The 25,838-nt window shown below is 44.0% G+C and overlaps 1 protein-coding gene across 1 annotated transcript in view; it reads left to right on the forward strand.

Annotated features, from left to right (window-relative positions):
- klhdc8b (kelch domain containing 8B) overlaps positions 1-25,838 on the forward strand; it is a gene marked incomplete at both ends in the record, with an annotated part of 406,850 nt that overhangs the window by 211,827 nt on the left and 169,185 nt on the right. Inside the window, one exon of the mRNA XM_084461788.1 lies at positions 9,509-9,673. Coding sequence (XP_084317914.1) covers positions 9,509-9,673 — 165 coding nt within the window. The remainder of the gene's footprint in view (positions 1-9,508; positions 9,674-25,838) is intronic.

The following is a 25,838-nucleotide window of genomic DNA, read 5'->3' on the forward strand; positions in this document are numbered from 1 at the left end:
GTACTGTTTAGCGCACCAGAACACAACGCTGCCGGTTCATTCCGGCTACACAAGGTTGAACAGAAAACAAGAGAAACTAAATGGAAAGGTTAACATTTATGAGACAAAGAGTGCCTATTCGCGCAAGTTGTCATTAGCCGGTGCTAGCATGTCCAGTGAGAAGCAGGGAGATGAGGCGCGTTTGAATGAGCTGATAACTGGGTTGATTTGTCCTAATTGTGCAGGGACTGGTCTTAAAATTAACAAAGATCCTCAGAATAGTGGGTTCTGTAGTACTTTGCTCTTAGAGTGCAGTCTTTGTGAGAATCGGCTATCGCAAAAGTGTCTACACATCGACTCGGCTTCATGATACAACTAGGAATGATGTTGCATTTGATGTCAATGTGAGGATGGTCCTCTTAGCGCACAAGTTGGGCTTGGGGTATGCAGCTCTCCAAAAGATTAGTTAAGTGTTAGGGATCCCAGGGCTTCATCTGAAAACGTATCAGAAACATGACAAGAGGGTGACAGGTAGGCTATTGAAACGTGTTCCCTCTTTCTTTCTCTCTCTCTCTAGCCAATATCAGAAGCCTATACATATGCACAGTAGTCTCCCTCTCTCTACCTGTGGCATTTCTACATGCATCCATAAACTGACCAAATAAACTGTTTTAATTTCAGTTGCTGAAATAGAGAGAGGTCTGGAGTCCTTGCACAGAAGCAGAGAGCAGATTAGGCAGGCATATGCAGATGTGGACCCAGAGGTAGGTAAGCTGACTGCCAATAAATGCAAAATGTTACAAAATTATTACAGTTATTGAGAATTATTACAATAATTCTCAATAACCAGCGTTCAGTGGACAACATGAAGGCGGCAATATGGGGTAGTCTGCTTCACTGATGACAACCCCATGCGCACCAGGAACATATTGTGGTTTTAGGACAGTTTTGTCGACTGCAGCTGAGTGGGTTCTACAAACCAGCTGCTTAGAACAGTTTTGTCGACTGCAGCTGAGTGGGTTCTACAGACCAGCTGCTTAGAACAGTTTTGTGAGCTGCAGCGGAGTGGGTTCTACAAACTAGCTGCCTAGAACAGTTTTGTGGATAGCTAGTCAATCAATCAATCATTGTTTTTGGTTCAGTCATGGTTATATCACTTGTTTGTTTGGCAATCTATATTTAGCTTCTATTGGTGTTTACCCTGCATTGTTTACCACATCTTGTCCTGTGTATTTATGAATCAGCTTACTCTTCATGTTCATTCATTCATTCATGTTTTCTCCATGTAAAACACTTAAAAAAAACACAAAAAGTTAGATAATCTGTTTTGTCATGCATGTCCTCGTCAAATGTGTCTATCTTTGTCCATGATCTGTTTAACAAAATAATACAAGCTTTCTTAAAGGGAATGTTCTCTTCCCTACTAAAATTGTCTCGTCTCTAGTCTCGTCTTACTAACACCCCACTCGTGGGCTGTACCTTGACGTGGTGAGTGGGCTTCCAACTAAACAGGTCTTGCTTCTCTATACAAAATGTCTACTACTGGACTATTCTGAATCCACAACATGCTGTGTTATTCAGATTTCAGTTTCAATGTGTTTTCAGATGTTGTGTAATGTTGTTACTAATGATGTGATTGGATATTGTGTTTGTAAATATTGGTTTACAATGTAAATGTATGTTTTTTAACAATACAAATTTTCAAAGCCTGTTTTCTCAAAATGAGTTATTTCTCATCTTTGGGACATCAAAACCACCACTTGAGTAGCACCTATATACACCTTACTTTCCAGTTTTGTTCCAATCCATATTCTGAAGGGTATGGCCAAGGGGGATTTTTTAAATTGCATTCATAGCCTGATTTATATAACAGTTTATCCCTAAAACATGGCGGAAATTGGTCTTTTTATGACTGTTGACAGTATTTTCTGATTTCTGAAGTGAAGAAAAGAGATATCAAAAATCCCCCTTGGACAAAGTTTAGAATAGGGATATGTGAACAAAATGAAAAAATATTTTTTAATCTGGCTTGAACCAATGGATGTCCCGAAATTATGCAAATTAGCGCATATTTAGCGCATAGAATGCCTAATTTGCATATTAATCCATAAGATTTCAGAAAACTTGTAATACAAAAAAGATGCTCCTCAATGTACCTAACAAACTGGGGGAGTTTGATGGTGATACCTATTAAGGATTTTTTTTTCCTATTCACCTGGGGTGTCTCCCCTTAATCGCACTTACCGAAAGTCCGCAATTTCGCAGATTTAGGAGCAGAAAATACCCACAGTCCACCGCGTCTCATGTGACAGTGCTTGAGTGCATCCGAGTCATGATCCGAGTGCATCACACATAAATGATGATATTTGCCGATAACACAACATTTTATCTTGAAATCCACATGCTGCGAACATATCCCACCCAACATAATTTTTTAATTATTATTAAATTAAAACATACGTCAGTCGGTCAATTTGCAGAGCCGAGCGGAGAGCTGAGGAGCGTGTCAGAGCAGCCTCTGCGTCGGAGGGACGCGGCAGCCAATGAAAACGAAGTGGTAGGGGCATTGAGCTAAACTGGCTTAGGAATCGTTGTCACGCCGCTGGAAGTGCTGTCCCATTTAGGTGCCATTTACACGACAACGATCCCTGCAACTTTTGTTGTGGTGTGGCCTTTCGTTTACATGACAACGGCGTTTTGCGGGCCTGAATCCGCAAACTTTTGAAACCGGGTCCCAGAGTGGAATCTTTTAAAACGCCACCGTAGTTCTCGCCGTGTAAACTGGCAATATGCAATTCTTGCGAAAAGGGTGACGACACGGCCCCACTTCGTACCTAATAGGCATGCGCAAATAAAATAATATAGGGATATAGCTTACTTTACTGCTCACAGCTCAGTGCAGCTAGATGAAAGTGCAGCCTAATGAAAGAAAACAAATAGCCTATATATATGCTTAGATAATACAAATAAAAGGAGGACAAACAAAATATTAGGCCAATTAATCTAATGACTAGTGAGTAAAAGAATTTGTCTCTAATCATGCCGGTCAATTTTACAGCTAGACTTATGTTTTATGTCCTTATGTTTTATGGCCAGTTCTTCCAGTGATCGGCACCTCACAAGATTACCTTGGTATGCGATACCTTTTTGTTATCTATAAGCTAGGCTAAAGGCTTTCATGATTCACATGCTCTATAGATGTCCGGGACTGCACAGCGCCACTGGACAGCCTTTTACTTTATTTTGTCACCTTTGCTACTTTGAATTACGGCTGTAGGCTAGATGGCATGAATTGGATTTGAAGATGTAATTGGTCAATTTAAATAGGCCTACTTTTGATGCCTATTTGAACGAACTGCATCGATCAATGCAATGACTCCACATTACGCAAGTCTGTTTGTTTGGGACTAACGACACTAATTTCTATAATAATAATTTTCTCTTTCCATGTTTTTCAGTTTTACCCTTTTCATCAATACAACATCATTTTTACAACCACGTCTCATTGATTGGGAAGGCATTTAGAGCCGCCGGTCAAATCATAGCCTAGACTACTGGGAGGATGAGGATGACATAACTGTTTATTGAGAAACAATTGATAGGCAAGCTGGGATATATAAAGAAATACCACAATGCATGTAGTCTAGATTCATAACATTATGGTTAGGCTATACATTTTATGGTAGACTGCCCTCTCGCTCACTATAAGCGCAGCATCCAGCGTCTTTTTTTTCCGAGCGCTCCGGCTGTTTTTGAGCGGCCGCTCCAAGCGCTCCAAGTTGAAAATATCTCAACTTTTCAGAAAGGAACTGGTCTCGTTAGTGCCGCTCCTACTGTTGTCTCCTACGGATCGTGTCATGTACCCACATCCTCCTTGCACTAACGGTAGGCCTATCGCTGTCAGATTCACCGTCAAGCTCGTTCATGGAATGGTCTCTGGGCACAACGATTGCTGTCCAGGCACTGGTCTCGTTACTGCCGCTCCTACTGTTGTCTCCTACGGATCGTGTCATGTACTCACATCCTCCTTGCTCTAACGGTAGGCCTATCGTTGTCAGATTCACCGTCAAGCTCGTTCATGGAATGGTCACTGGGCACAATGATTGCTGTCCATAATCTGGGCATTACAATAACATTCAGAACGACTAGCCTATTGATTGCAGGCATAGAGACCTACTGCATATTAGAATAACATAGTCATATACTAACAATAATAATACTATTGACTAGGTGGGCTAGCTTGCAAAAGCTATCCCAACTTGTGATATTCCCACAATTTCTTTCTTTCTTTATTAGGGGGGCTAGCTTGCAGAAGCTAGCCCAACTTGTGATATTCCCACTATTTCTTTCTTTCTTTCTTTCTTTCTTTCTTTCTTATTATTCTCCCCACTTTTTTGAACCTTAACTAGTTCTTCATACTTTGTGCTAGAAACTTCATTCAAACTTTAAAATGTTCATGACGTTCAGCTCTTGAACGGATCCATTCAGATTTTTGATATTTTTTATAGTTTTTTAGAAATGTGACTTTTAAAACTATTTTGTGTCCCATTGAAACATCTTGAAACTGCTTTTGGAATGTTCAGAAACTTTGTTTTTAGAGTGGTGGCAGCAGTTGCTTTGAAAATATTCACACATTTTGTAAACTGCTGGCACTCCTACAGTTTTGAAAGCTCACACACATATTATACACCAAAATGTTCACACAGCTGTGCTGATTCGTACAGTGTAAGTATCTAAGCAGTGTGAATTATAGTTTTCACTGTATCTCCTCATTGAAACGTATGGCAACGCACTCTAGCTTTTGAGCTGCTAATTTTGTATTTTTACTCTTTTTCTAACTTGTCGCTATGCCTACAGTTTTAACAGCTCATACACATATTATATATCGAAATGTTCCCATAACTGTGCTGATTCGTACAATGTAAGTATCTAAGCCGTGTGACTTATAGTTTTCGCTGTATGACGATTTGTTCGGCAACTGCGCTCTCCATTGAAACGTATGGGCCCACACTCTACCTTTGGAGCTGCTAATTTTGCATTTTTACCCTTTTTCTAACTCGTCGCCATGCCTACAGTTTTTAAGATACACGGACATATCATAGCCTAAAATGTTCAGCATTTTCTCAGGATTCCTACGGTGTCAATATCTAGGCTGTGACCTTTATACTTTTTGAGAGAGAGCTGTCTGAATCCAACATGCCTTTGCATTGAAGTGAATGAGAGGATGCTCACAGTGTCAGTTGGGATTTGAATTTGGGGACACGTGCAGGATCTCTGTACAGGCATCCTTTTATGACTACTGTGGTAGCATTCATATTCATTCCTTCCATCCATCCTTCCTTCCTTCCTTCCATCCATCCATCTTTCCTTCCATCCTTCCTTCCTTTCCTTCCTTCCATCCTTCCATCCATCTTTCCTTCCTTCCATCCATCCTTCCTTTTCTTCCTTCCATCCATCCTTCCATCCTTCCTTCCTTACATCCTTCCTTCCTTCCATCCATCCTTCCTTTCTTCCTTTCCTTCCATCCATCCTTCCTTCCTTCCTTCCATCCTTCCTTCTTTCCATCCTTCTTTCCATCCATCGATCCTTCCATCCTTCCTTCTTTCCTTCCATCCTTCCTTCTTTCCTTCCTTCCATCCTTTCTTTCATCCATCCTTTCTTTCTTTCATCCATCCTTTCTTTCTTTCATCCATCCTTTCTTCCATCCTTCCATCCTTCTTTCTTTCATCCATCCATCCTTTCTTTCATCCATCCTTTCTTTCATCCATCCTTTCTTTCTTTCTTCCATCCATCCTTCTTTCTTTCATCCATCCATCTATTTTTCATCCATCCATCCTCCTTTCTTTCTTTCATCCATCCTTTCTTTCTCTCTTTCTTCCATCTTTCTTTCTTTGTTTCTTTCTTTCATCCATCCTTTCTTTCTTCCACCCATCTTTCTTTCATCCATACATCCTTCTTTCTTTCTTTCATCCTTTCTTCCTTCCATCCATCCTGCTTTCTTTCCTTCTTTCTTTCTTTCTTTCATCCATCCTTTCTTTCTTTCATCCACCCATCCATCTTTCTTTCCTTCTTTCTTTCTTTCTTTCTTCCATCCATCCTTCTTTCTTTCTTTCTTTCTTTCTTTCTTTCATCCATTCTTTCATCCATCCATCCATCCTTCTTTCTTTCATCCATCCATTCTTTCTTTCTTCCATCCATCTTTCTTTCTTTCTTTCTTTCTTCTCACTTCATAATAGTAATAGCAATAGTGTTTATAGTAGTTATTCAGTATTTACAATAGTTAGTAGTTATGATATTATTGGCAGTAGAACCATCTTCAGCAACTAGCCCACCTCACAGTACTTTCTAGTTATTATTATTCTTCTGTACGTTTTTTGGCTCTCTGTAGCTCCTTCATACTTTGAGCTACAGAAACCATTCAACTATCAAAATGTTCAGCTTGTTAAGGACACGATGGGACCTCTTTAAGATTTTTAATACTTTTTAAATATTCAACTTTAAAAAAAAAAATTTTTGAATGGAAGTCTATGGGGGAGTTTTGAAACCTTCTTCAGCCTTCAACTCCTTCATACTTTGAGCACTCCTTCCTTCATTCCTTCCTTCCTTCCTTCCTTCCTTCCTTCCTTCCTACCTTCCTTATATTCAAAGACATATTCAGAATGACACTCTTTTTCAGGCTGTAAACTCATATTAATACCTTTTCTACTCTTTCAGCTATTGAACTCAATAAAACTATGAGTTATGATGAGTGGTTAAATGAATTTTTAGTGTAGTACTACAGTAGCTGTACTTATAACAAACACACTGCTTCTCACTGCAACTGCTTCTCACTTCAACTTCCATACAAAACCTCCACAGCTACTGCTCGGCCACGGAGTGGGCTATAGACACACGGTCTCCAATGAGGGGTGCATGGGGATGGCCTGGCGGTCACTGACCTGCTCCTGACTGGCTCTGACCCAAGGGGGCGGAGTCTCACCCCCACGCCACTATCCACGCCACGGCCCCACAACTCAGCCCCTGAGTGGGCTAGAGACACATGGTCTTCACCGGTGCGGGCGGGTAGGTGGCCCGGAGAGGGGTACACTGTCCTCGACCAGCTCTGACCTGAGGGGGCGGAGTCTCACCACCATGCCACTATCTACGCCACGGGGCCCACAACTCAGCCCCTGAGTGGGCTAGAGACGCACGGTCTTCGCCGGTGGGTGCATGGAGATTGCCCAGTCCATAGTAGTTCTAGCAGTAGCTGTTACATACAGCTGCAGCAGCTAGCCCACCTCACATTTTCTCCAGGAAATGTACTTTCTAGTTATTATTATTATTATTATTATGAATACTAATAAAACAAATAATACTCATAAGTATTATGATAATAATAACATAGAATAGCTAAACATAATATAATAGAATCGAATAGAATAGCCTGGTAACAAAATTACACATTTTATAGCATGCATAACGTACAAATCAGCTAGGCCATGAAGCCCAAGGCAGTGGATATGGCTTAAAGACATGTCATTTTTAGGTGTAGGCCTACATCATATCTGCGTGCTGTTACGGATCCTTTTTTTTATATAATAGCCTATAATAAAATATAAATGTGTTAAGACTGTGCTTAGGTTAGGTACTATTGTCAAATAATGACAGGCCTACATTTTACACAGTGGTCTGACAGGTGTGTGAAAACCTGGCGGAAGCGGTTTTCATAAAGGATGTGAATGAATTAGATTTATTTAACAGTAATGTCAAATAAGGGGAACTTAGGAATACTTCCTTGTCCAAAGCCTGTTGCCTGCTGGCTTGGCATGCCTACTGCAAACATGTTTGCGTATCCGTGTGAACGCGGATCCTTTTCGCAATACTGTTGTGTGAACGCGGAACCTTTGGGAAACGCAAAATAAGATCTTTCCCGTTTTGGAAAATTTGTTGTCGTGTAAACAGGGCCTCACGGCCCTGCACCCTCTTGCCCTTCCAGCTGACGTCAATTAAGTGCTCAGGCCGCAAGTGCAAGGGGCCACAAGGGTGGTTTGCGCACTCAGATTGGGATTCAGCTTTTATAGAGGGAAAAAGGAAGTGACATTCAGTTTCAGGATGAAGAGGACAAGGAAGTGATGTCACACAGGAACAATTTGTAGTTTTAACAGACTGATTCTAGAGGAACGAACTACAAAGTTAGAACAACAGTCAGGTAGGAAAATAAAACACATTGGTGAGACTTGAATTTCATTCACAGAAGTCACCACATGTCCATGTGCTCGGCCCAAAACATGCTGAGACCAAGAAGTCTCCCCAAACATACACGTTGCCAAATTATGAATGAAAAATCTTACTTGGTTTAGTTTTAGATTTCAAGAACACGCTGAGTGGTTTATTCTGATGTTACGATTTGCAAAGCGGACTCTGCACAGGAAGTGAATCCTAGCGTGAGTGGGGGACTGCGTTCCGAATCGCATACTACCCTACTATATAGTATGCCAAAACAGGATGTAGTATGTCCCAATACATAGTATGCTACATGCAGTATGGCAAAAATACCAGGATGTCCTACTACATCCGGTCGTATTTTGCAGTATGCAAGCCAGCAGGCTTTTCTGGCTATTCTGACCCACAATCCTGTGCGCAGCTGAAATGTGCTTCACATGTGCGAGTCGTGACGGCTGTAGATGAATGTCGCGTTATGGTCAGCGACGGATGTGGGCAAATTTCAAGGCGCAATGTTATGACAAGGTAGTATGTCCCAATTGGATGCCTACTGCTTGCAAAGTACGTACTTTCTAAGGGCAGCTGTAGTAGGTACTGGTAGTAAGAAGTAGAAGTATGCGATTCGGAATGCAGCCATAGCTTATATCAAGAAAAAGGAAGTTTCAGGATGAAGAGGACAGGGAAGTGATGTCACACAGGAACAATTTGTAGTTTTAACAGACTGATTCTAGGGGAATGAACTACAAAGTTTGAACAACAGTCAGGTAGGAAAACAAAGAAAAGAACAATTTGGGGGGTAACACATTGGTGATACTTGAATTTCATTAACAATATGAACATTTTTATTCACTTGGGCCTACATTTTGGTGGTGGTTGCAAAGTGAATGCACATACGGCTGATTTGTTATGATTTTTTTGTTTTAAGTTTAAAACTTTAGACTGTGCTGTAGTGCCACCATGGGGTTTATTGGCCCACAATGCCAGTTGAGGACTTTTGGCATAGGACTGGACCTATGTGCAAAGTTTGGTGATTTCTCATGCATGGGAAGTCTGACTTCCTAGGAAGAAGAAGATTCAGAATATTGGGAAATACAAGAGAGACCGGCAGCTAAGGCTGCCCGGCCCCTAATAAAATACAAGTAATGAGAAAAAGAAAAGAAAAAAATTGCTGCAATATATGAGTGTGAAGCAAATTGTGCACATTTTGTTCAATAGCAGCAGGAGGTGTGGGTATGCAGGGTATACCTTAACCCTACACTGGCAGGAGGGGGGAAATGTTGGTTCAGTAACCTCATGCCTCTCTTTCTCTCTCCACTCTTTCCTGCAGATGGTAGGGTGTATGCGCTGGGGGGTATGGGGGCAGACACCACCCCTCAGGCCCTGGTGAGGGTCTATGAGCCGGCCAAGGACCAATGGCAGCCTCTCTCCTGCATGCCCACTCCCCGCTATGGAGCCTCCTCCTTCCTCAGGGGAAACAAGATCTACGTGCTGGGTAGGTCTGCCAACTCTGGCCCCTGCTGACCAACATATACAAGATATGCTAGGTAGGAGAGGAGAGTGGAGGAGATGAAGGGAGGGAATTAAATAAGCAGTGGCGTCTGGTGGGTCCTGGAACCGGGTAAGCCAGGACCAACGAAGCACACATGCGCAGGGCGCACAATTTTTGGGGTGGTGCGCTTTCATAGCATGCCCTGATGGGAGGTTTCACAGCACCAGAAGGGCACTGAGCAGTGGCATTTTTATATGTAAAAACATAGGCAACTGATGTTTTTTAACACATCAACAAAGGCCAATTATTTGAGAGCGAGCGAATAAGGGGGCAATATTTAGGCCAAAACAACCAAGCTTTTAGGGACACACTAATTAAACTACAGAGCCATTATATGACAACAATGGCCAAGCACCACAAAGAGGAATGACAGGTCAATAAAATACACCCCCTTAGGGCACAGCACTCAATAGCCTACTCCCCAATTTCACTAATCAGTGTTTAGGCTACTAGCCTATTGTAGGCCTATTAGCCCACCGCTCCAGGAAGCAAAGTTCACGCTCTCGAGTGCTGATTAAATCTAGGCAAAGCAAAACGCACAGCCATACAGTCATGAGAAGTATATTTACCGTGTCTGCAGGCTGCATGTGTTGGCGGCAGTGGCGGTAAAAAACATATTACAACCCGCAACCACGAGGGGCAGTAAAGCACTGCTACAGTGAGGCAGTACTAGGCTTGTCTGACAAACAGTTGCCGTTGCTTAGACTAATGTAGACTACGTTTCTCAGTTTGACCGGACTGAATTGCGAGCTGCTCTTTTGGATTAGCTACAGCAGAGACAGTAGTCGACATACAATTGGTTATTTAAAGGGCTATCATTTTACCAACTGATCGGACTTCATTCATTAGGCTATTTAGATTCAAACCCGGAAACTCAGAAATCCCACATTTTCAACCTCTATTTTCAACGATGCAGTCAGGGTAACGACACTACGATATACGATCAATAAATAGCGCAAAACCAGCGATGACTTATTCAATTCAACCCGTATTTACCGAACCACGATAGACTTATTTGATTCAAAGCACACGCTACCACGACTGCCCAACGGCTCAATTGATAGTGTTGCAGACTTGTAATTCAAGGGGCGCGGGTTCAATTCTGCGTCCCTGCTGTCGGAAGGACATGGAAAGGATTCTATGTCTTCAAGAAGGAAAGACTTTGTTTTATTTGTAGTAGGCTAATATTATTACAAGGTAACAACAACGATGGTACAGTCACCCCTCAAGGTCTGTATACACTTATAAAATAGTTGGTGATGTCCTAGGAAAATAGCCTACCTATCTTCTTAATAGCCTACAGTAGCCTAGCGGAGGGAGGTTGAGCATAATCAGTTTGTTGGCAATTCGTTTTGACAGTTGAACAGTTGATGTTGCACAGTAAATGCAATAGCCTACATTCCGTTCATGACTAGTTGCAGGTTATGCTTGCTTGCTGTTTCCAAATGTCTACATAGGCAGCCATCCATGCGCAATTTACAGTCAAGCTGTTGCATGTCTTCTAAGCCAGTCAGTCTTATCAAAACTGCCCGAGAAACAGATGTTGAACCAACAGCATCAGCAACAGGAATAATCGCTGTGACGTTAACTGCTTTGTAGCCACGTTAAAGGAGAAGGCTCTTTTTTGACAACCTGGACTTTATTTACAGCATATTATAAGACGTTTCACTCACCGAGATAACTTTGGTGTAATTCAGAGGCCTGTAGAAGAAATGTAAAATCCAGCACGAGCCAAGTATATCCATGTAATGGCGGCGGACGGGGCACAGAGAATGCAGTTTCTAAAAAATGTATTTTCTGCTGCAAAACGGTTGTTTTCTATTTAGATACGCTACGATCGTCTTCCATCATATTCTAAGTCATCTTCTATATCCTCAAAATCTGATAAATAATCAGCCATATTGCACACAATATTCCAGGCACCAACAAGCCAATCGTAGCGTAGAGAATGTGAGCCGTGAGTGTAGCCTACAGACGGAGAAAAGCCAGTCTGCCCGCTGTGCGCATGCGTGCTGGAGCAAGTGGGGAAGTTTCTAAAGATCATATTACAGAGGCATGTGCAAACCACAACAATCCCTCGCTCTATGGAAGCACAACTAGTGATTCATAAAAATAGATAGATGAAAACAACCGTTTTGCGGCAGAAAATAAATTTTTTAGAAGCTGCATTCTCGGTGCCCCATCCGCCGCCATTACATGGATATACTTGGCTCACGCTGGATTTTAAATTTCTTCTACAGGCCTCCGAATTACACCAAAGTTATCTTGGTGAGTCAAACGTCTCATAATGTAGCCTACATTTTAAAACACAAATGCACATATAGAAATGTAGGCTACTGTCTGCAATTAACCTGACAATAGTAGCCTATCAGAAAATAAGCATGGTAAAAAGACAACTTTCATGGCTCTCAATAATAATAATAATAATAATAAAAAACAGCAGCAATAGGCCTACGGCAAGCTATTTGGCCTATAGGCCTAATTAACACTGACCCATTTTAACATTGCTTCACAATTATCCTATTTCACTGTCTGATCAGAAATGGTGATTATATCTCATAAGGAGAAGCTTCTCGAACTTTTCATCCGACAGTCTGTTCCTTTTCAGCACCAAACTTCCTAAACTGAACAGTCTTTCTACAGGTGCGCTGGATGGAGTGGGTGTGTTGTATTTTATGAAGATCTTTTTAATCCTTGGGAATTAATTGAGAGTCTCTATCCCATGTCCTGCCCTCAAATAGTCTATCACTTCTTTCTCTATTGAGTAGATGTCCCCTGACTCCTGTTCGAATGAAAAAAAGTCAGTGCTGCTGGTTGAGGCCACGGGTTGGGAAGCGGCCGGGATGACATCGGGGCCTGGGACCAGGGTGCGACTCTCGGATATCAGCAGCTCTTTAGTGCGCTCTCTCCTCTCCTCCATCGGAGTTTAAAAGTTGGCACACTGACAGCGGACCGAAGTGCGTCTCTGCTCTCAAGTATGCCAGCAAACCGGGTCTTGATTCCCTGAAATATTAAATTCAACTTTGTTTCATTACACTGACCGGTGACCACCACTGAATTAATTGAGAGATATAATAATAGGCTATTTAATAAGAATAGCCTAATGCATTCTCTTTATATAGCCTAGCGCTTTTCAAGGTAGGCCTAGCCTACTCAAATAAATATATAGCTAACATTATTAGGCTTCTACATTAGCCTATCATATTGTTTGACCCACCTGTACAATAACGTTGAGTAGGCAAGCTGTCATCTTAGAATGGCTGGGTTTCAGGGCAAGTGTCTTTAACATCAGTACTTCAAGGACCGGTAAGAGAGTGCCATAGAAGCAGTTATCCTCTCCTTGTAAGATGTCTAGTGCAGCAGTGAGCGGTTTCATCAGAATACAATACTCCGCTAGGAATTGATACTCCTTGTCTGTGAAGCCCTTTATTCCCATATTGCCGCACAGGCCATTCAGGTCGCTGATGGAGATCTCGGGGATACTGCTTCGTAAAATGAATTCCAGCGTGTGGACGTGGGGACCAGGAGCTTTCTACTACTCACCTCCTCCACAAGCTCCGACGCAACCGCAGAGCGGCTTGCCTTGGTCCAGAGTGCTGAGCATTTGGCTATGCCACTTCTATAGGTAACTTTACTGTCGGGACTTACTGATAACCACTTTTCAACATCATTGGTGGAGATGAGGTTGAGAGTATGCGACGCACATCTGTGATGTGGGGGAAGTGAAAAATCATCTCTTTCAATAGAGAGGGCGTCTGCTAGATCAGTAAAAATAACTCCATCACTTTGTGATAACTCCATCACAGATCCCGTCCGAGCAGTTTCTATCTTCCCCCGCAATGGTTGCCACTATGCTTGACCCTCGGCACTCAGCATCTCAGCTTTTTGACACCCACACAGCGACAGGGTGCGAGATCAAAGCTGGTGGAACTGGGAGAGGCAGTGCAGGTGCCAGTGACCACTCAGCAAACACAGGCCGACAGCGATGCAGACACTCAGCCAGCACCGGGAGCTGAAGCTGCAGCCGTGCGTAATGTCTCAGCCATGGCTCTTCTTTTGGGTGAGCAGTACACAGCCGCTCCTGCTATTGTCTACATGGACATGGAGGTTGAGAACTTTGTACGCGACATCCCCCCACAACTGGATACAAATCCGGAAGACTGGTGGAAAGTTAACGCCACGAGATTCCCCAGATTGGCACAGTTAGCATGCCAGTACCTCTGCATTCCCGCGACATCAGTGCCATCGGAGAGGGTGTTTTCTAACGCTGGACTGCTTGTTACCAGGCTCCGCTCGCGACTTACACCTGAACACGTCGACATGCTGATCTTCCTTAACAAGAACAAGTAGGCCGCTAATGTCAGATGTGCAGATTTCGTTAGAATAACATAATCATTCGTTAGGTTAGTTTTTACTTATTAACCAAGTTCATTTTGGAGGAATTTTAAGTTAATGTTTTATTTTCATTTTAAAAACCTAATTCCTAATGTTGAGAAAGGATACAACTGTGTGGAATGTTGATGAGAAGATAATAAAATGGATTGAGGACAAAAACGATTTTAATTATTATTATTATTAAGAATATTATTATAACAATTTTATTGAATTAATCGATTCATTGATCGTTAACATTATCAATTATCGATAAAGAAAAATGCCTAAAATTGACATCCCTAATTCCTTCTCCAGGTAGCTTGCAAAAGTTTTTTGCACGGAGGTCGCTTGTTGCCTGTTACAGGTATATTCTCAATGATCTGTGACTCAATTGTGGATAATGGTGTAACAGACTTGTTGTAAACGAAAATGCTTATATTTATCCCCTCGGGGCTTGCCGTAGTGGCAGTGTCAATATGTAGGCGGTAACGTTACTCTGAGTGAGTCTGCGCTCTGTATGTTCTGTCTTCCCACTTGAAGTAGAGACTAAAGTTCCCCAGTCACTGGATCCACGTCTCTGTCTCGTTCTTTATTTTATAATCATTTAAGTCTAAACGTTCGGCTACATTGGTGACAGCGGTAGTTTTTTAGTTTTGATGTATATAGCTGAACACTGATTTATTGGTGCAGCAGTTCGCGATACGTTAGCCAGTTAACAAGTGCTAGTTGGCGAATAGATATAGTAGGCCTAGCTACATCGCGCTCAAATCCATCAACGTTGACACCCCCCCCCCCCCCCCCGCACCTAACAATGGCGAGAAGGTGGTACAAAGACAATGAGGATCCGTTTGGATTCGAGAGTCGGCGTGACAGAGGATATGGTGGTTGTAAAGTGAAGATTGAGCTGCCTCCACCATTCTCTGGGGAAGATAAACAGAATTTCCTTTGCTGGGCAAGACAATTCGAGGTGGCAGTTCAAGCGCTAGCCGAGGGGGAAGGCGACAGTTTTTACACACACGAACTGGCGAAGATTCTGAATCTGAACTTATTTACTGTGGGATAGCCTACCTGCTACTGTCCAGGCTGATTACGAAGCTGTGGTTGCAGAGGCTTAAAGAAGCATTTGGACACAAGCAATTTATTGATCGCTTCAAAGCTAGCCTGTCGGCCCGCCCGCGTTCGCCAGGGGAGAGCTTGGAAGTGTTTGCGGCGGAAATAAGCAGGTTAGTGCATGAGGCTTTCCCACACTATGGCGCCACAGCTCAAGGAGAGGAGAAGTTCCGCCATTTTCTCGCGGGCCTTGACCCTGCCCTGAGAGCCAAGTGCCACGAGCAGGGCGCGACAGACTTGGAGGAGGCTCTTATAATAGCAGGCTGGTGTGAAAATGCCAGGGAAGCTATGAAAATGGACTATCTGACTGGTCATGACTATACTAGCTCTGGTGCGCCCGTGGTTGCGGTCCGTTCTGTAACAGGAGACAGTGGCCTGCATAGGGAGGTGGACAAGATGGTCGAGGAAATGAAGGATATAAGGATGGAAATGAGGCGCATAGCTGAGGAGAACCATGCGCTGAGGACGAGAGCAGGCCCAGGTCACTATGGAGGCTGGCATGACTCCCGCTCACCGTCTAGGGGTCAGTGCCAGTGCACCTGTGGGGGACATGGATGCCATTCCCAACCCTCACCACAAGAGCAGAGGGGGCGTTCTCCGGAAAAGAGGTCCTTTGAGCACAAGGAGAGTCGTCAGCCTGTGACGGAACAGCGTGACTATTCTGCCTGGTCACAGAGGAGGCGCAGCTCAAGCCCAGGCCGCCGTGCTGTCGAGGAGGAGTCAAAAAGGCGGGGAGTGCGTTTCCTCTCACCCGCAGGCAACCACCGACAGGGCCACCAGGGAAACGAGATGTAGCTGATGTTGAGGTCCAAACATCAGCTGTGCCACCCATGGACCCAAAAAACAACGATGAGGAGTGTAACTCGACTGCAGGTGGCTTCAGTATCAATGACCAGACACAACATCGTAAAACTGCATCATATGTCCACGGAGTGGTCGAGGGGGTAGAGGTACCAATATTGATAGACTTAGGGTCTGGTGTGTCCTTTATTACTGTAGCTCTGATTTCCGTATGTCTCTCCCAGCCCTCCGCAATCGGCCCTTAAAGAAAGACTATATAGAGGCACGGACGGTAAATGGACAGATGCTTGACATCCTAGGGACTATCACAATAACTCCGTCTAGGCTCTGAAACCTGGCAGCATGTGTTTCATGTACTCAGGGAAACAACACAAGCTGTGCTGCTGGGTTGGGACTTCCTAGTAAAGAACCATGCCTCGTTAGATATCAACCGTGCTAAACTGCAGTTATGGCACATCAGTATTCCCCTTCTGTGTAGTGAAGACATGGTCCCTGGGTGCTGTAATGTGTCTCTTGCCTCTGCAATGACCATCCCACCTCTCAGTGAGGCAATCGTTCCGGTCAACCTGAGCCCACCAGGCCCTTGTAGCTTAGTGACCTGTAATTTCATGGGATACCTAGAGCCCAACACACCTGAGTCATCACCTCTTGCGGTGGCTTGTACGGTCACAGCTGTTAAGAATGGACTGACTAGTGCCCGGGTTTTGAATCCTACCGAATATGCCATACCCCTCAAACAGGGAACTTACTTAGGGGAGTTTTACTCTGTTGATGAGTCAGAGATTGAACCAGTCACACCGCCCTGTGTCGTGTCAGCAGCCTCTGTGGGTCCAGACCTGTCCCCTGTAGAACTGGATGACTCTCCACTCTCAGCTTCACAAAAGGCATCACTTTCAGCATTACTTGCTAAGCATAGGGATATTTTTAATATCGCTGAACGGAACACTGGCCGGTGCACACTAGTGAAACATCACATTAGAACAGGGAATCATGCCCCAACTAGACAGCGTGCATATCATACTTCACCTGGTAAAAGAGAGGAGCTACAGAGGCAAGTAGCTGAACTACTGGCAGATGGGGTAATTGAAGAGAGCTGTAGCCCCTGGGCTTCCCCTCTAATTCTAGTCAGAAAGAAATGTGGAAAGTGGAGATTCTGTGTTGACTACAGGCGGCTAAACAGTGTGACAATCAAGGACTCTCATCCTCTTCCTCGAATAGACGACACACTGGATGCGCTGGCAGGATCTGTCTGGTTCAGCACATTAGATTTCTCGAACGGATACTGGCAGGTGGAGGTTGCTGAAGAGGACAGGGAAAAAACCGCCTTCACAACAGGGAGGGGCCTGTATCAGTGGCGGTCCATGCCAATGGGACTGACGAACTCTCCTGCCACGTTCCAACGGTTGATGGAGCTTGTCCTCAGAGGGTTGCCATGGCACATTTGCATGGTGTACCTCGACAACATTTTAGTCTATAGCAAGACCTTCGAAGAGCACCTGTCCCATCTCAGAGAAGTGTTTGCCCGAAACCAATCGGCAGGCCTGAAGCTGAACCCTAACAAGTGCCATCTTGCCAGAGATCATGTTGTGTTCTTGGGCCATGTCGTATCTCAGAGTGGCCTCCAGCCTGATCCCAGAAATACTGACAAAGTCAAAAACTGGCCAACACCACAGTCTCCTACAGAAGTTAGAGCTTTTGTTGGGTTATGCTCGTACTACAGGCGCTTTGTAAAGGACTTTTCTAATCATGCAGCTCCACTGAATCGCCTTATGGGGAAGAATGTGCAATTTGAGTGGACCACTGACTGTGAGACGTCCTTTAATCACCTCAGGTCTGTGTTGTCCTCTGCACCTGTGGTAGCACTGCCTGATTTTAGTTTACCTTTCAAAGTCTATACTGATGCATCAAAACAGGCCATTGGTGCTGTTCTAGCACAGGACAAAGATGGACTTGAACATGTGGTAGCATATGCCAGTCAGTCACTGAACCCCACACAACGACGCTGGTCCACATTTGACCGTGAACTGTGGGCTGTGGTGGGGGCAGTTAGGGAGTTTAGACATTACCTTGGACTTACCTCATTCACCATCATTACAGACCATCGCCCCCTACTGGGTCTGCGGCATATGGCAATTGACAATGATCCCACAGGCAGACGAGGCAGATGGATTCTGGAGCTGGATCCATTGAACTGGGTTATGGAACACAAAGCTGGCCAACAACATGTTAACGCGGATGCTCTATCTCGTAGGCCTGATACTTCCTGTTCCGTAGGCTTTGAATCTGATTCCAGGGAGACGGTGACGGAGGTCAACGCCATTGACTCTGCCCCATGTGAAAACGGTTCCATCCCCTGCCCCACCCAAACTTCAGCGTCTGGCGATTCTACTGAGGGTCACATGACAGCTACCCCAGGTACTTCTCTCTCTCTGTTTACTCTGTCCTCCGAGTGCTCATACATGAGGAATCAGCAACAGGCGGACCCTGACATCCAGACGGCTATCAGTTGGGTAGAGGCAGTGCAGCGGCCCCCGCGGAACCGTTTAAGGGGGGCGTCACAGTGCTTAAGAAAACTCTGGACTGAATTCAACCGATTGACAGTTGTTGATGGACTTCTGTATAGGGCTGTTATGTCCTCTCTCACGGGGGAGAGAGTCAATCAGGTTGTAATTCCTGCCTCAATCATACCAGATCTCCTGTCACTACTACATGGTGGCCCAACATCTGCTCATTTCTCTGCTGAACGTGTGTGGGAGCGGGCGAGACAGACATGCTACTGGCCCTCTATGTTTAGGGATATTAGGAACTGGTGTGAACAATGTAAATCTTGTCAGAGACGCGGGTCTCCGGTGCCCGCACATCGAGCACCAATGGGTGGATCACAGGCCACCCATCCATTTGAGAGAGTTGCTGCAGACATCCTGGAGTTACCGATGACATCCAAGGGAAACCGGTACGTGTTAGTTGTAGCAGATTACTTTACAAGATTTGTTAACTTGTATGCCTTGCCTAACCAAACTGCCCAAACAGTGGCACAGTGTTTTTTTTGGTGACTATGTCCTAATGCATGGTATTCCTGAGTCTTTACAGTGACCAGGGCTGCCAGTTTGAAGCAGAGGTGATACACGGCCTGTGTCATCGGTTGGAGGTTACAAAAACACGCACCACACCCTATCATCCCCAGTCAGATGGGATGGTGGAACGCTTTAATAGGACTTTGATTGATCAGCTTGCCAAAACACTACTGAGTTGTGAGGGTGAATGGGATGATCATCTACAACATGTGGCCTTTTCTTATAACACTTCTCCTCACGCTAGCACTGGTTTTACACCCTACTTTCTGACACACGGACGGGAGGCTCGGGTGCCTGCGGACATGCTAGTACCATCTTGTATGTCAGAACCTCAGATGACGGGATCCCATGCGGACTTTGTTAACTTGCTAGTGGGGAAGTTGGAGAATGCGTTCGGTGGAGCCAGAATGTGTGGGGCCGAGGCACATGAGCGACAAAAACTGTACCACGATGAAAGGGTTCGGCATCAGCCCTATGGGGTGGGTGCTATGGTGTGGCTCAGTGACCCCGTGGTGAGCCGCGTGAAACTAGCACCTCATTGGAAAGGACCCTATCGAGTTGTACAGGTGATGGACTCATGTGGTGAGCTTGGACTAACCTACAGGGTGGCCAGCCCTTCGGATCCTGATGAGAAAGAGCAGGTGGTGCATTACAACAGGCTGAGGCCCTATACACTGCCTGTGTCGCCGCAATGTCCATCTCCAATATCTCCTGACCCTGTTCGCGGACCATTCCCCTCGCCACCCTCTGCAACGGCCATGGATGGCTGTGGGAGTGGGCCCCTTGACATGGATGGGGAGTTGTGCGTGTCAGGGAATACAGCTCAACCTGAACCGAGAAGTAGGGCTGGGAGGCTTCTTAGACCTCCTGTGTATCTTGGGGACTTGTACATGCGTTGAGTGACTACTATTCTAGTATGATGCTCTGGGACTTCACACTTTTTTTGTTTTCTTGGTTTTGTGTGAGATATTTGTGTCTTTCTTCATGTGTGTGCGCAAGGGTAGTTTACATGGTGTTATCCACCTGGGAGTATAGTTAATGCATATCTAATGTGTGCTTGCCATGGCGGTTAATGTGGGCCTGGTTGACTTTGAGTTGATGTTGCGGAACTCTCTATTATTGGTGATGTGTTTTTGTTTTTTTTGTATTGTTAAACGAGGACGTTTATTTTGAAAGGGGGCGACGTATGTACTGTAACAGACTTGTTGTAAACGAAAATGCTTATGTTTATCCCCTCGGGGCTTGCCGTAGTGGCAGTGTCAATATGTAGGCGGTAACGTTACTCTTGTGAGTCTGCGCTCTGTATGTTCTGTCTTCCCGCTTGAAGTAGAGACTAAAGTTCCCCAGTCACTGGATCCACGTCTCTGTCTCGTTCTTTATTTTATAATCATTTAAGTCTAAACTTTCGGCTACAATGGCAACATTTCTTCAACCGCATATCTAGCTATGAGCTTCGTTCGTTGTTTGTCGTCACTTGTGATAGCTGGAGGAATAAACTCAAGTTTTTGTTGTTTAGCAGGGCTGCAGCCTACCACAGAGGAATCCTTGTTGCTTTTCCCCACGAGTTTCACGTGGCTGTGCTGTCGCTTTAGGTGTTTTAAGAGGTTAGAGGTTGTGTTCTTCGCCGTGGAAAGAGTCTTGGTACCGACACACAGGTTACATTTCACAATGATGTTCTTGTCTTTTGTCTCAACCAAATCGAAGTAATGAGCGAATCTCCAGCCGCTGAAAGTTAGCGTAGAGATGCACCTGCTCGTCATGTCGCATTGGGGTCACGGCCTGGGACTCGGGATTCAAATTAACTTTATTCAGCCCTCTCAGCGGGTGCAGACAACACGGAAATGAATCAACAAAATGAAGTAACGTTGTAACGAGTTGTTTTGGGGGACAGTAACAGAGGTTTTATTACTGAAAGCTTCTTAGTAATTCGTTATATAACTTGTTACTCGGAAGAAGAAGAATATTACAGTAACGTGTTACTGCCCAACACTGCTGACCAGTTATCAAAAAGACCATCAAACAGTTTATGCTTGCTTGCTGTTTCTAAATAAATGTCAAGCTTGTTTGATTTGACAGCTATTTTTCATTCATCCAACTTTTTTGTGCACAGCGGTCCAAAGCCTACTGTAACCAACAAATACACTTCACTCTCCGTTTGTGTTAAATGGCTGGTGCGCATTTACAATAACGTAGGCTACCTAAATAAATAAATAATAAGGTGAACATTAGCCTAGTAATAATAAGATAGAGATAGATAATAAGATAGAGATTACAATTAGAGCTTGGATTCCAGATTATTTTGAAAGCAGGGAATGCGCACCGGATTTTGACAATGGGGATATAAATGAAGTAGGCAACTGGGGGCAAGAAGAAATAACAACAGCAGACATTTATTTTAATACCCTAAATTTACAGTTGCTCTTGCGTGCAGACAGGGCTGCGATAAAGACGGCATGGATAGCTCCTAGGGGAGCGCAACTGCTCATTAATGCTCTAAATTCTGGATACTGCTGGCACACACTGGGTCTCTGGGTGGTGCGGCACCGGGCTGGAATATTTGTTTGGATTAGCTACAGCAGACAGTAGCCTACATAAAATTGGTTATTTTAAAGTGCTATCATTTTACCAACTAATCGGACTTGATTCATTATTTAGATTCAAACCCGACTCAGAAATCCCACATTTTCAAGCCCTATTTTCAATGTTGCAGTCAGAGTAACGACACTATGATATACAATCAATAAATAGCGCTAAACCATATTACCTGTGTAAAAATGAGGCTATCGAAAAGCATAAATTATGAGTCATTAATTTGATCTGGCTTCGAGACAGTGCATCTTCAGTAGGCTAGGCCAACCTCATGCAGGAGAGAGAGGCCTAGAGCCTACCAAATACTGGCCTAGAAAGGATGAAAGCCGAAAAAGGTTATTTTAAGCCTACCGGTATTTATTTCGTCTGAAAAAGATGTTAACAAACCAGCTGCCTGAAAAAAAAGTAAATCTGATAGACAAATCTCGTAAAGCATTAGGCTAGTTACAGATGTGGGAATATAAGAATGTAACTTGACCCGCGGTATTCTAACAGGCGCTTTACGGCATTCCGCACCACCGCTCGCCTGCCCATAGGGGCGCAGTAATACCACTCATTGACCCATTGCTGTAGCTCATCTCGCACATTAGATGAGCCTACCGTTCTCAAACTCCTTGTTCTCTGTCTGGTTGTAATTTAATTATTACGAACAAAGCCTATCTATTTATAGTTTATATCTCTGTAACTGTCGCCGGGTCTATATCTGTTAACTGTCGGGACAAGTAGAAGTTCAATACATTAGGCTAACTGAGTGTTCTCATATGGAACATGGCATCAGGACGAGTAAGATGACTAACGGAGATGACCAGAGATGTGTTTGAAATGGTTCACTCACTCCCTATTCCCTATTACCATGGATGTATTGAGTGCGACTCATAGTGAACTACATGGGGAATGATTTAACAGTTTTGGGACACTACATGGAATGTAACTGCGTAAGATATTCATGACTCAAACAAGCAGACACGCCGATCACTGATGGCAGCAGGTTGAAATATCAGATAGTATTCAGGTTCCATGTTTAGTTGAATGATAAATCCCATATAAATGGTTGGAATTCTAATGATGTGCAAGTGTGATTTTGTCAACTTTAGTGCTGTCTGCTAATAGCAGGCTGTGAAGCTGCACGATAAGACCGTGATAGCAAGTTAGCTCACGACAGCGATGCTTATACAACGATGATTCCTGTAGCTATTTTGATTTGGATGCTATTAGTTCAACTTCTGTTTCTCGGGCAGGAACGGAGACGAACTCGCATTAGCAGCAAAGCAGCTAGAGGAATGATCTTAACATTAGCTAACTGCTTTAGCCACTGATAGCTACCGTCTTCTTCACTTCTCCTTCGGTAAAACATGACACCGTTGTGTTGTGGTATTGTGGAGGGCTTAGGCAGAAGCAGGAAGAGAAACCACTTTTGCCCCATATAAGTAAAATAATGGTCTCATAAGCATTTTTCGATTGTAAAATTGTGTTCACTTGTTTTAGTTTGCAAACATATGCAATTTTCTTAGCATATCTACTGGCTACATGATAACATAGCTTTCAAGTTTCGTGCGAGCAAGTCGTGCCTGCAAGCCAGGGAGAAATGACAGGAGACCGTGGCGGGACAAAAATCGCATCCCGTAGAGGGACAGACGTCGCATTGTGATGGCTTAGAACCAGAGGGGTGCGCGAGTGACATTTGGGCTGAATGAACAGGTGAAATGAAAGCTCTCGAAGAGATCTTTCTAATGCTATTGGTCAGCTTTGTATGTAGTGTTAATGTGAAAGTTACATCTTGAATGCAGTCAAGACAAATTAGTTTGCCTCTTAACTTTTGTCAAACCCCCTGGTTCCAGTCAATTGGATTATAGGCTATAGGCTACTTTCGTTTACAATGACGTTACCTTATGAACACAAATAGTTTAACCTATAGGCCTACATAAAAACAATGGCCTAAAACCATGTTTATTTACAATGTATTTTCTTTCATTGATAGCATGCCAATAGTAAGGGTGAGGAAAACGACACGCGGTCTCTTTAACCCTGAGACCATCAGGCAGGCAGCTCAGGAGGTCGTTGAAGGCTATATATTATTATGATAGTATGTCTAATAATACATTCGTTGAAAGTAAAGAGAATTACATGCCAAAAAAATCAGATAGGACACACTTTGCAGCAGTGCGACTTTTGCCCCTCTCCTATGAGACTTTTGTCCCGCTCGGCAGGGACAAAAGTCGCATATTGCGCTCCGTGGTCGCCCTATTTATGTTAAACTCTTATATCCTAGCATGAACATTACAGTTGATAATAGTGAAGGACATATGCAAGTTGTTTGTCATAAAATGTGGAATCTCTATCTCTATTAATTTCGGAGTAAATGGAATCAAACCAAAAAGTGTGACTTTTGACCCGGTTCTCCCCTACACACCAGTTAGCTAGCAACGTGGACACAGGCTGATCTAGTATACGGAATTGGACCGAGGAGTGTTCTCATATGGAACTAGGCTAACACAGTTGTTTCAAGACCAGTAGTAACGTTTGTGGTTTCAATTTTGTCCTTCTCTTGGCTATTCTTGTTGGGGTGAATTGACCAGCTGTTTAAATCGCCGGACGAGATGCCCGCTTCTATGACTGGATCTACAGCAAACAAGCATAACAGTGCGTCATGAAGACCGACGACTTGCTACATTAAGGCCGTTTCAGACGAGGAGCGATATCCGCGCAAGCGGGTGCGACCCCGTGAAATTGTCGCGCGCGTGCTTGTTTCGAGCACACACTCGCCCGCGACAAGAGCTGAATTGTAGTCAGCTTTCCCCGCTGCGCGCAGGACGCGTGCGTCCCCCGCTGATCCGAGCGAGAAGGCAGGCGGAATATCGCTCCCCGTCTGAAACGGCCTTGACTCCTAGAATCCCAAGGTCTTTCATATTGAAATTCTCTTGATGGCCGGTCATGGCAAAGCACCCGCTAATGCAGGCTACCCCACGATCCAGGGCTAGGAAACCGGTTCATTCAGTTTATTTGAATATAAAATAATTTTGGGGGGGGGTTACAATAGTCTAGTCCAGGTTCGCTGGCGAGTGACGAGCTAGTCAGATGGATGCATGTGTGGACATTGTAGGCCGATTCTGTAAAACCTAAAGAATAAAAGTAGGCTACGTTCAACATTCATTGGAGTGGTCCAGTTGGATAGGCTAGTCTAATCTAAATAAATTGAGGACCTGTATTTTCAGTGTTTGCTGGTAGAAAATGCCACAGACAGACAGGGAGGAAATCTATTTGTTTCATTGTTTGTGCTCTGTATGCACAAGATAGTTAATGTTCGGATATAATTGGCAGTAGGGCGGGAAAAAACCCTATCAAAGGCCAAGATTAGAAGGGATTTGAAGATGTAATTGGTCATTTTAAATGGGCCTACTTGAATGGACTGCATCGATCAATGCAATGACTCTCCATGTTTTTCAGTTTTACCCTTTTCATCAATAAAACATCATTTTTACAACCATGTCTCATTGATTGGGAAGGCATTTAGAGCTGCCGGTCTATTAGCCTACATTCGGACTCAGAGGATGACATAACTGTTTATTGAGAAACAATTGCAGGCTGGGCTATATAAAGAAATACCACAATGCATGTAGTCTAGATACATTACATTATGGTTAGGCTATAGCCTACACTTTATGGTAGACTGCCCTCTCGCTCGCTAAGAAGGCTACATTGTGGCTGTTTTGTTCATCGCAGAAGCCTATAGCCTAGGCTACACATAAAAAAAAATATATATATATATAGGCCTAGAAGGAATCAGAATATGTGGTATTGCGTCATACTTATAGCGCCACCTATTGGTGAAACAGGAAGTCCTCATAACTCCTCCATACATTATCCAATTTGTCCGATATATCTCACGCTTCATGACGGTTCTGTCCTGAACACATCTATGTGTCAGTATTGCGTCATACTTATAGCGCCACCTATTGGTGAAACAGGAAGTCCTCATAACTCCTCCATACATTATCCAATTTGTCCGATATATCTCACGCTTCATGACGGTTCTGTCCTGAACACATCTATGTGTCAGTATTGCGTCATACTTATAGCGCCACCTATTGGTGAAACAGGAAGTCCTCATAACTCCTCCATACATTATCCGATTTGTCCGATATATCTCACGCTTCATGACG

This window comes from Borostomias antarcticus (assembly GCF_949987555.1).
Source record: "Borostomias antarcticus genome assembly, chromosome: 3".
NCBI classification, from domain to species: Eukaryota; Metazoa; Chordata; class Actinopteri; order Stomiiformes; family Stomiidae; genus Borostomias; species Borostomias antarcticus.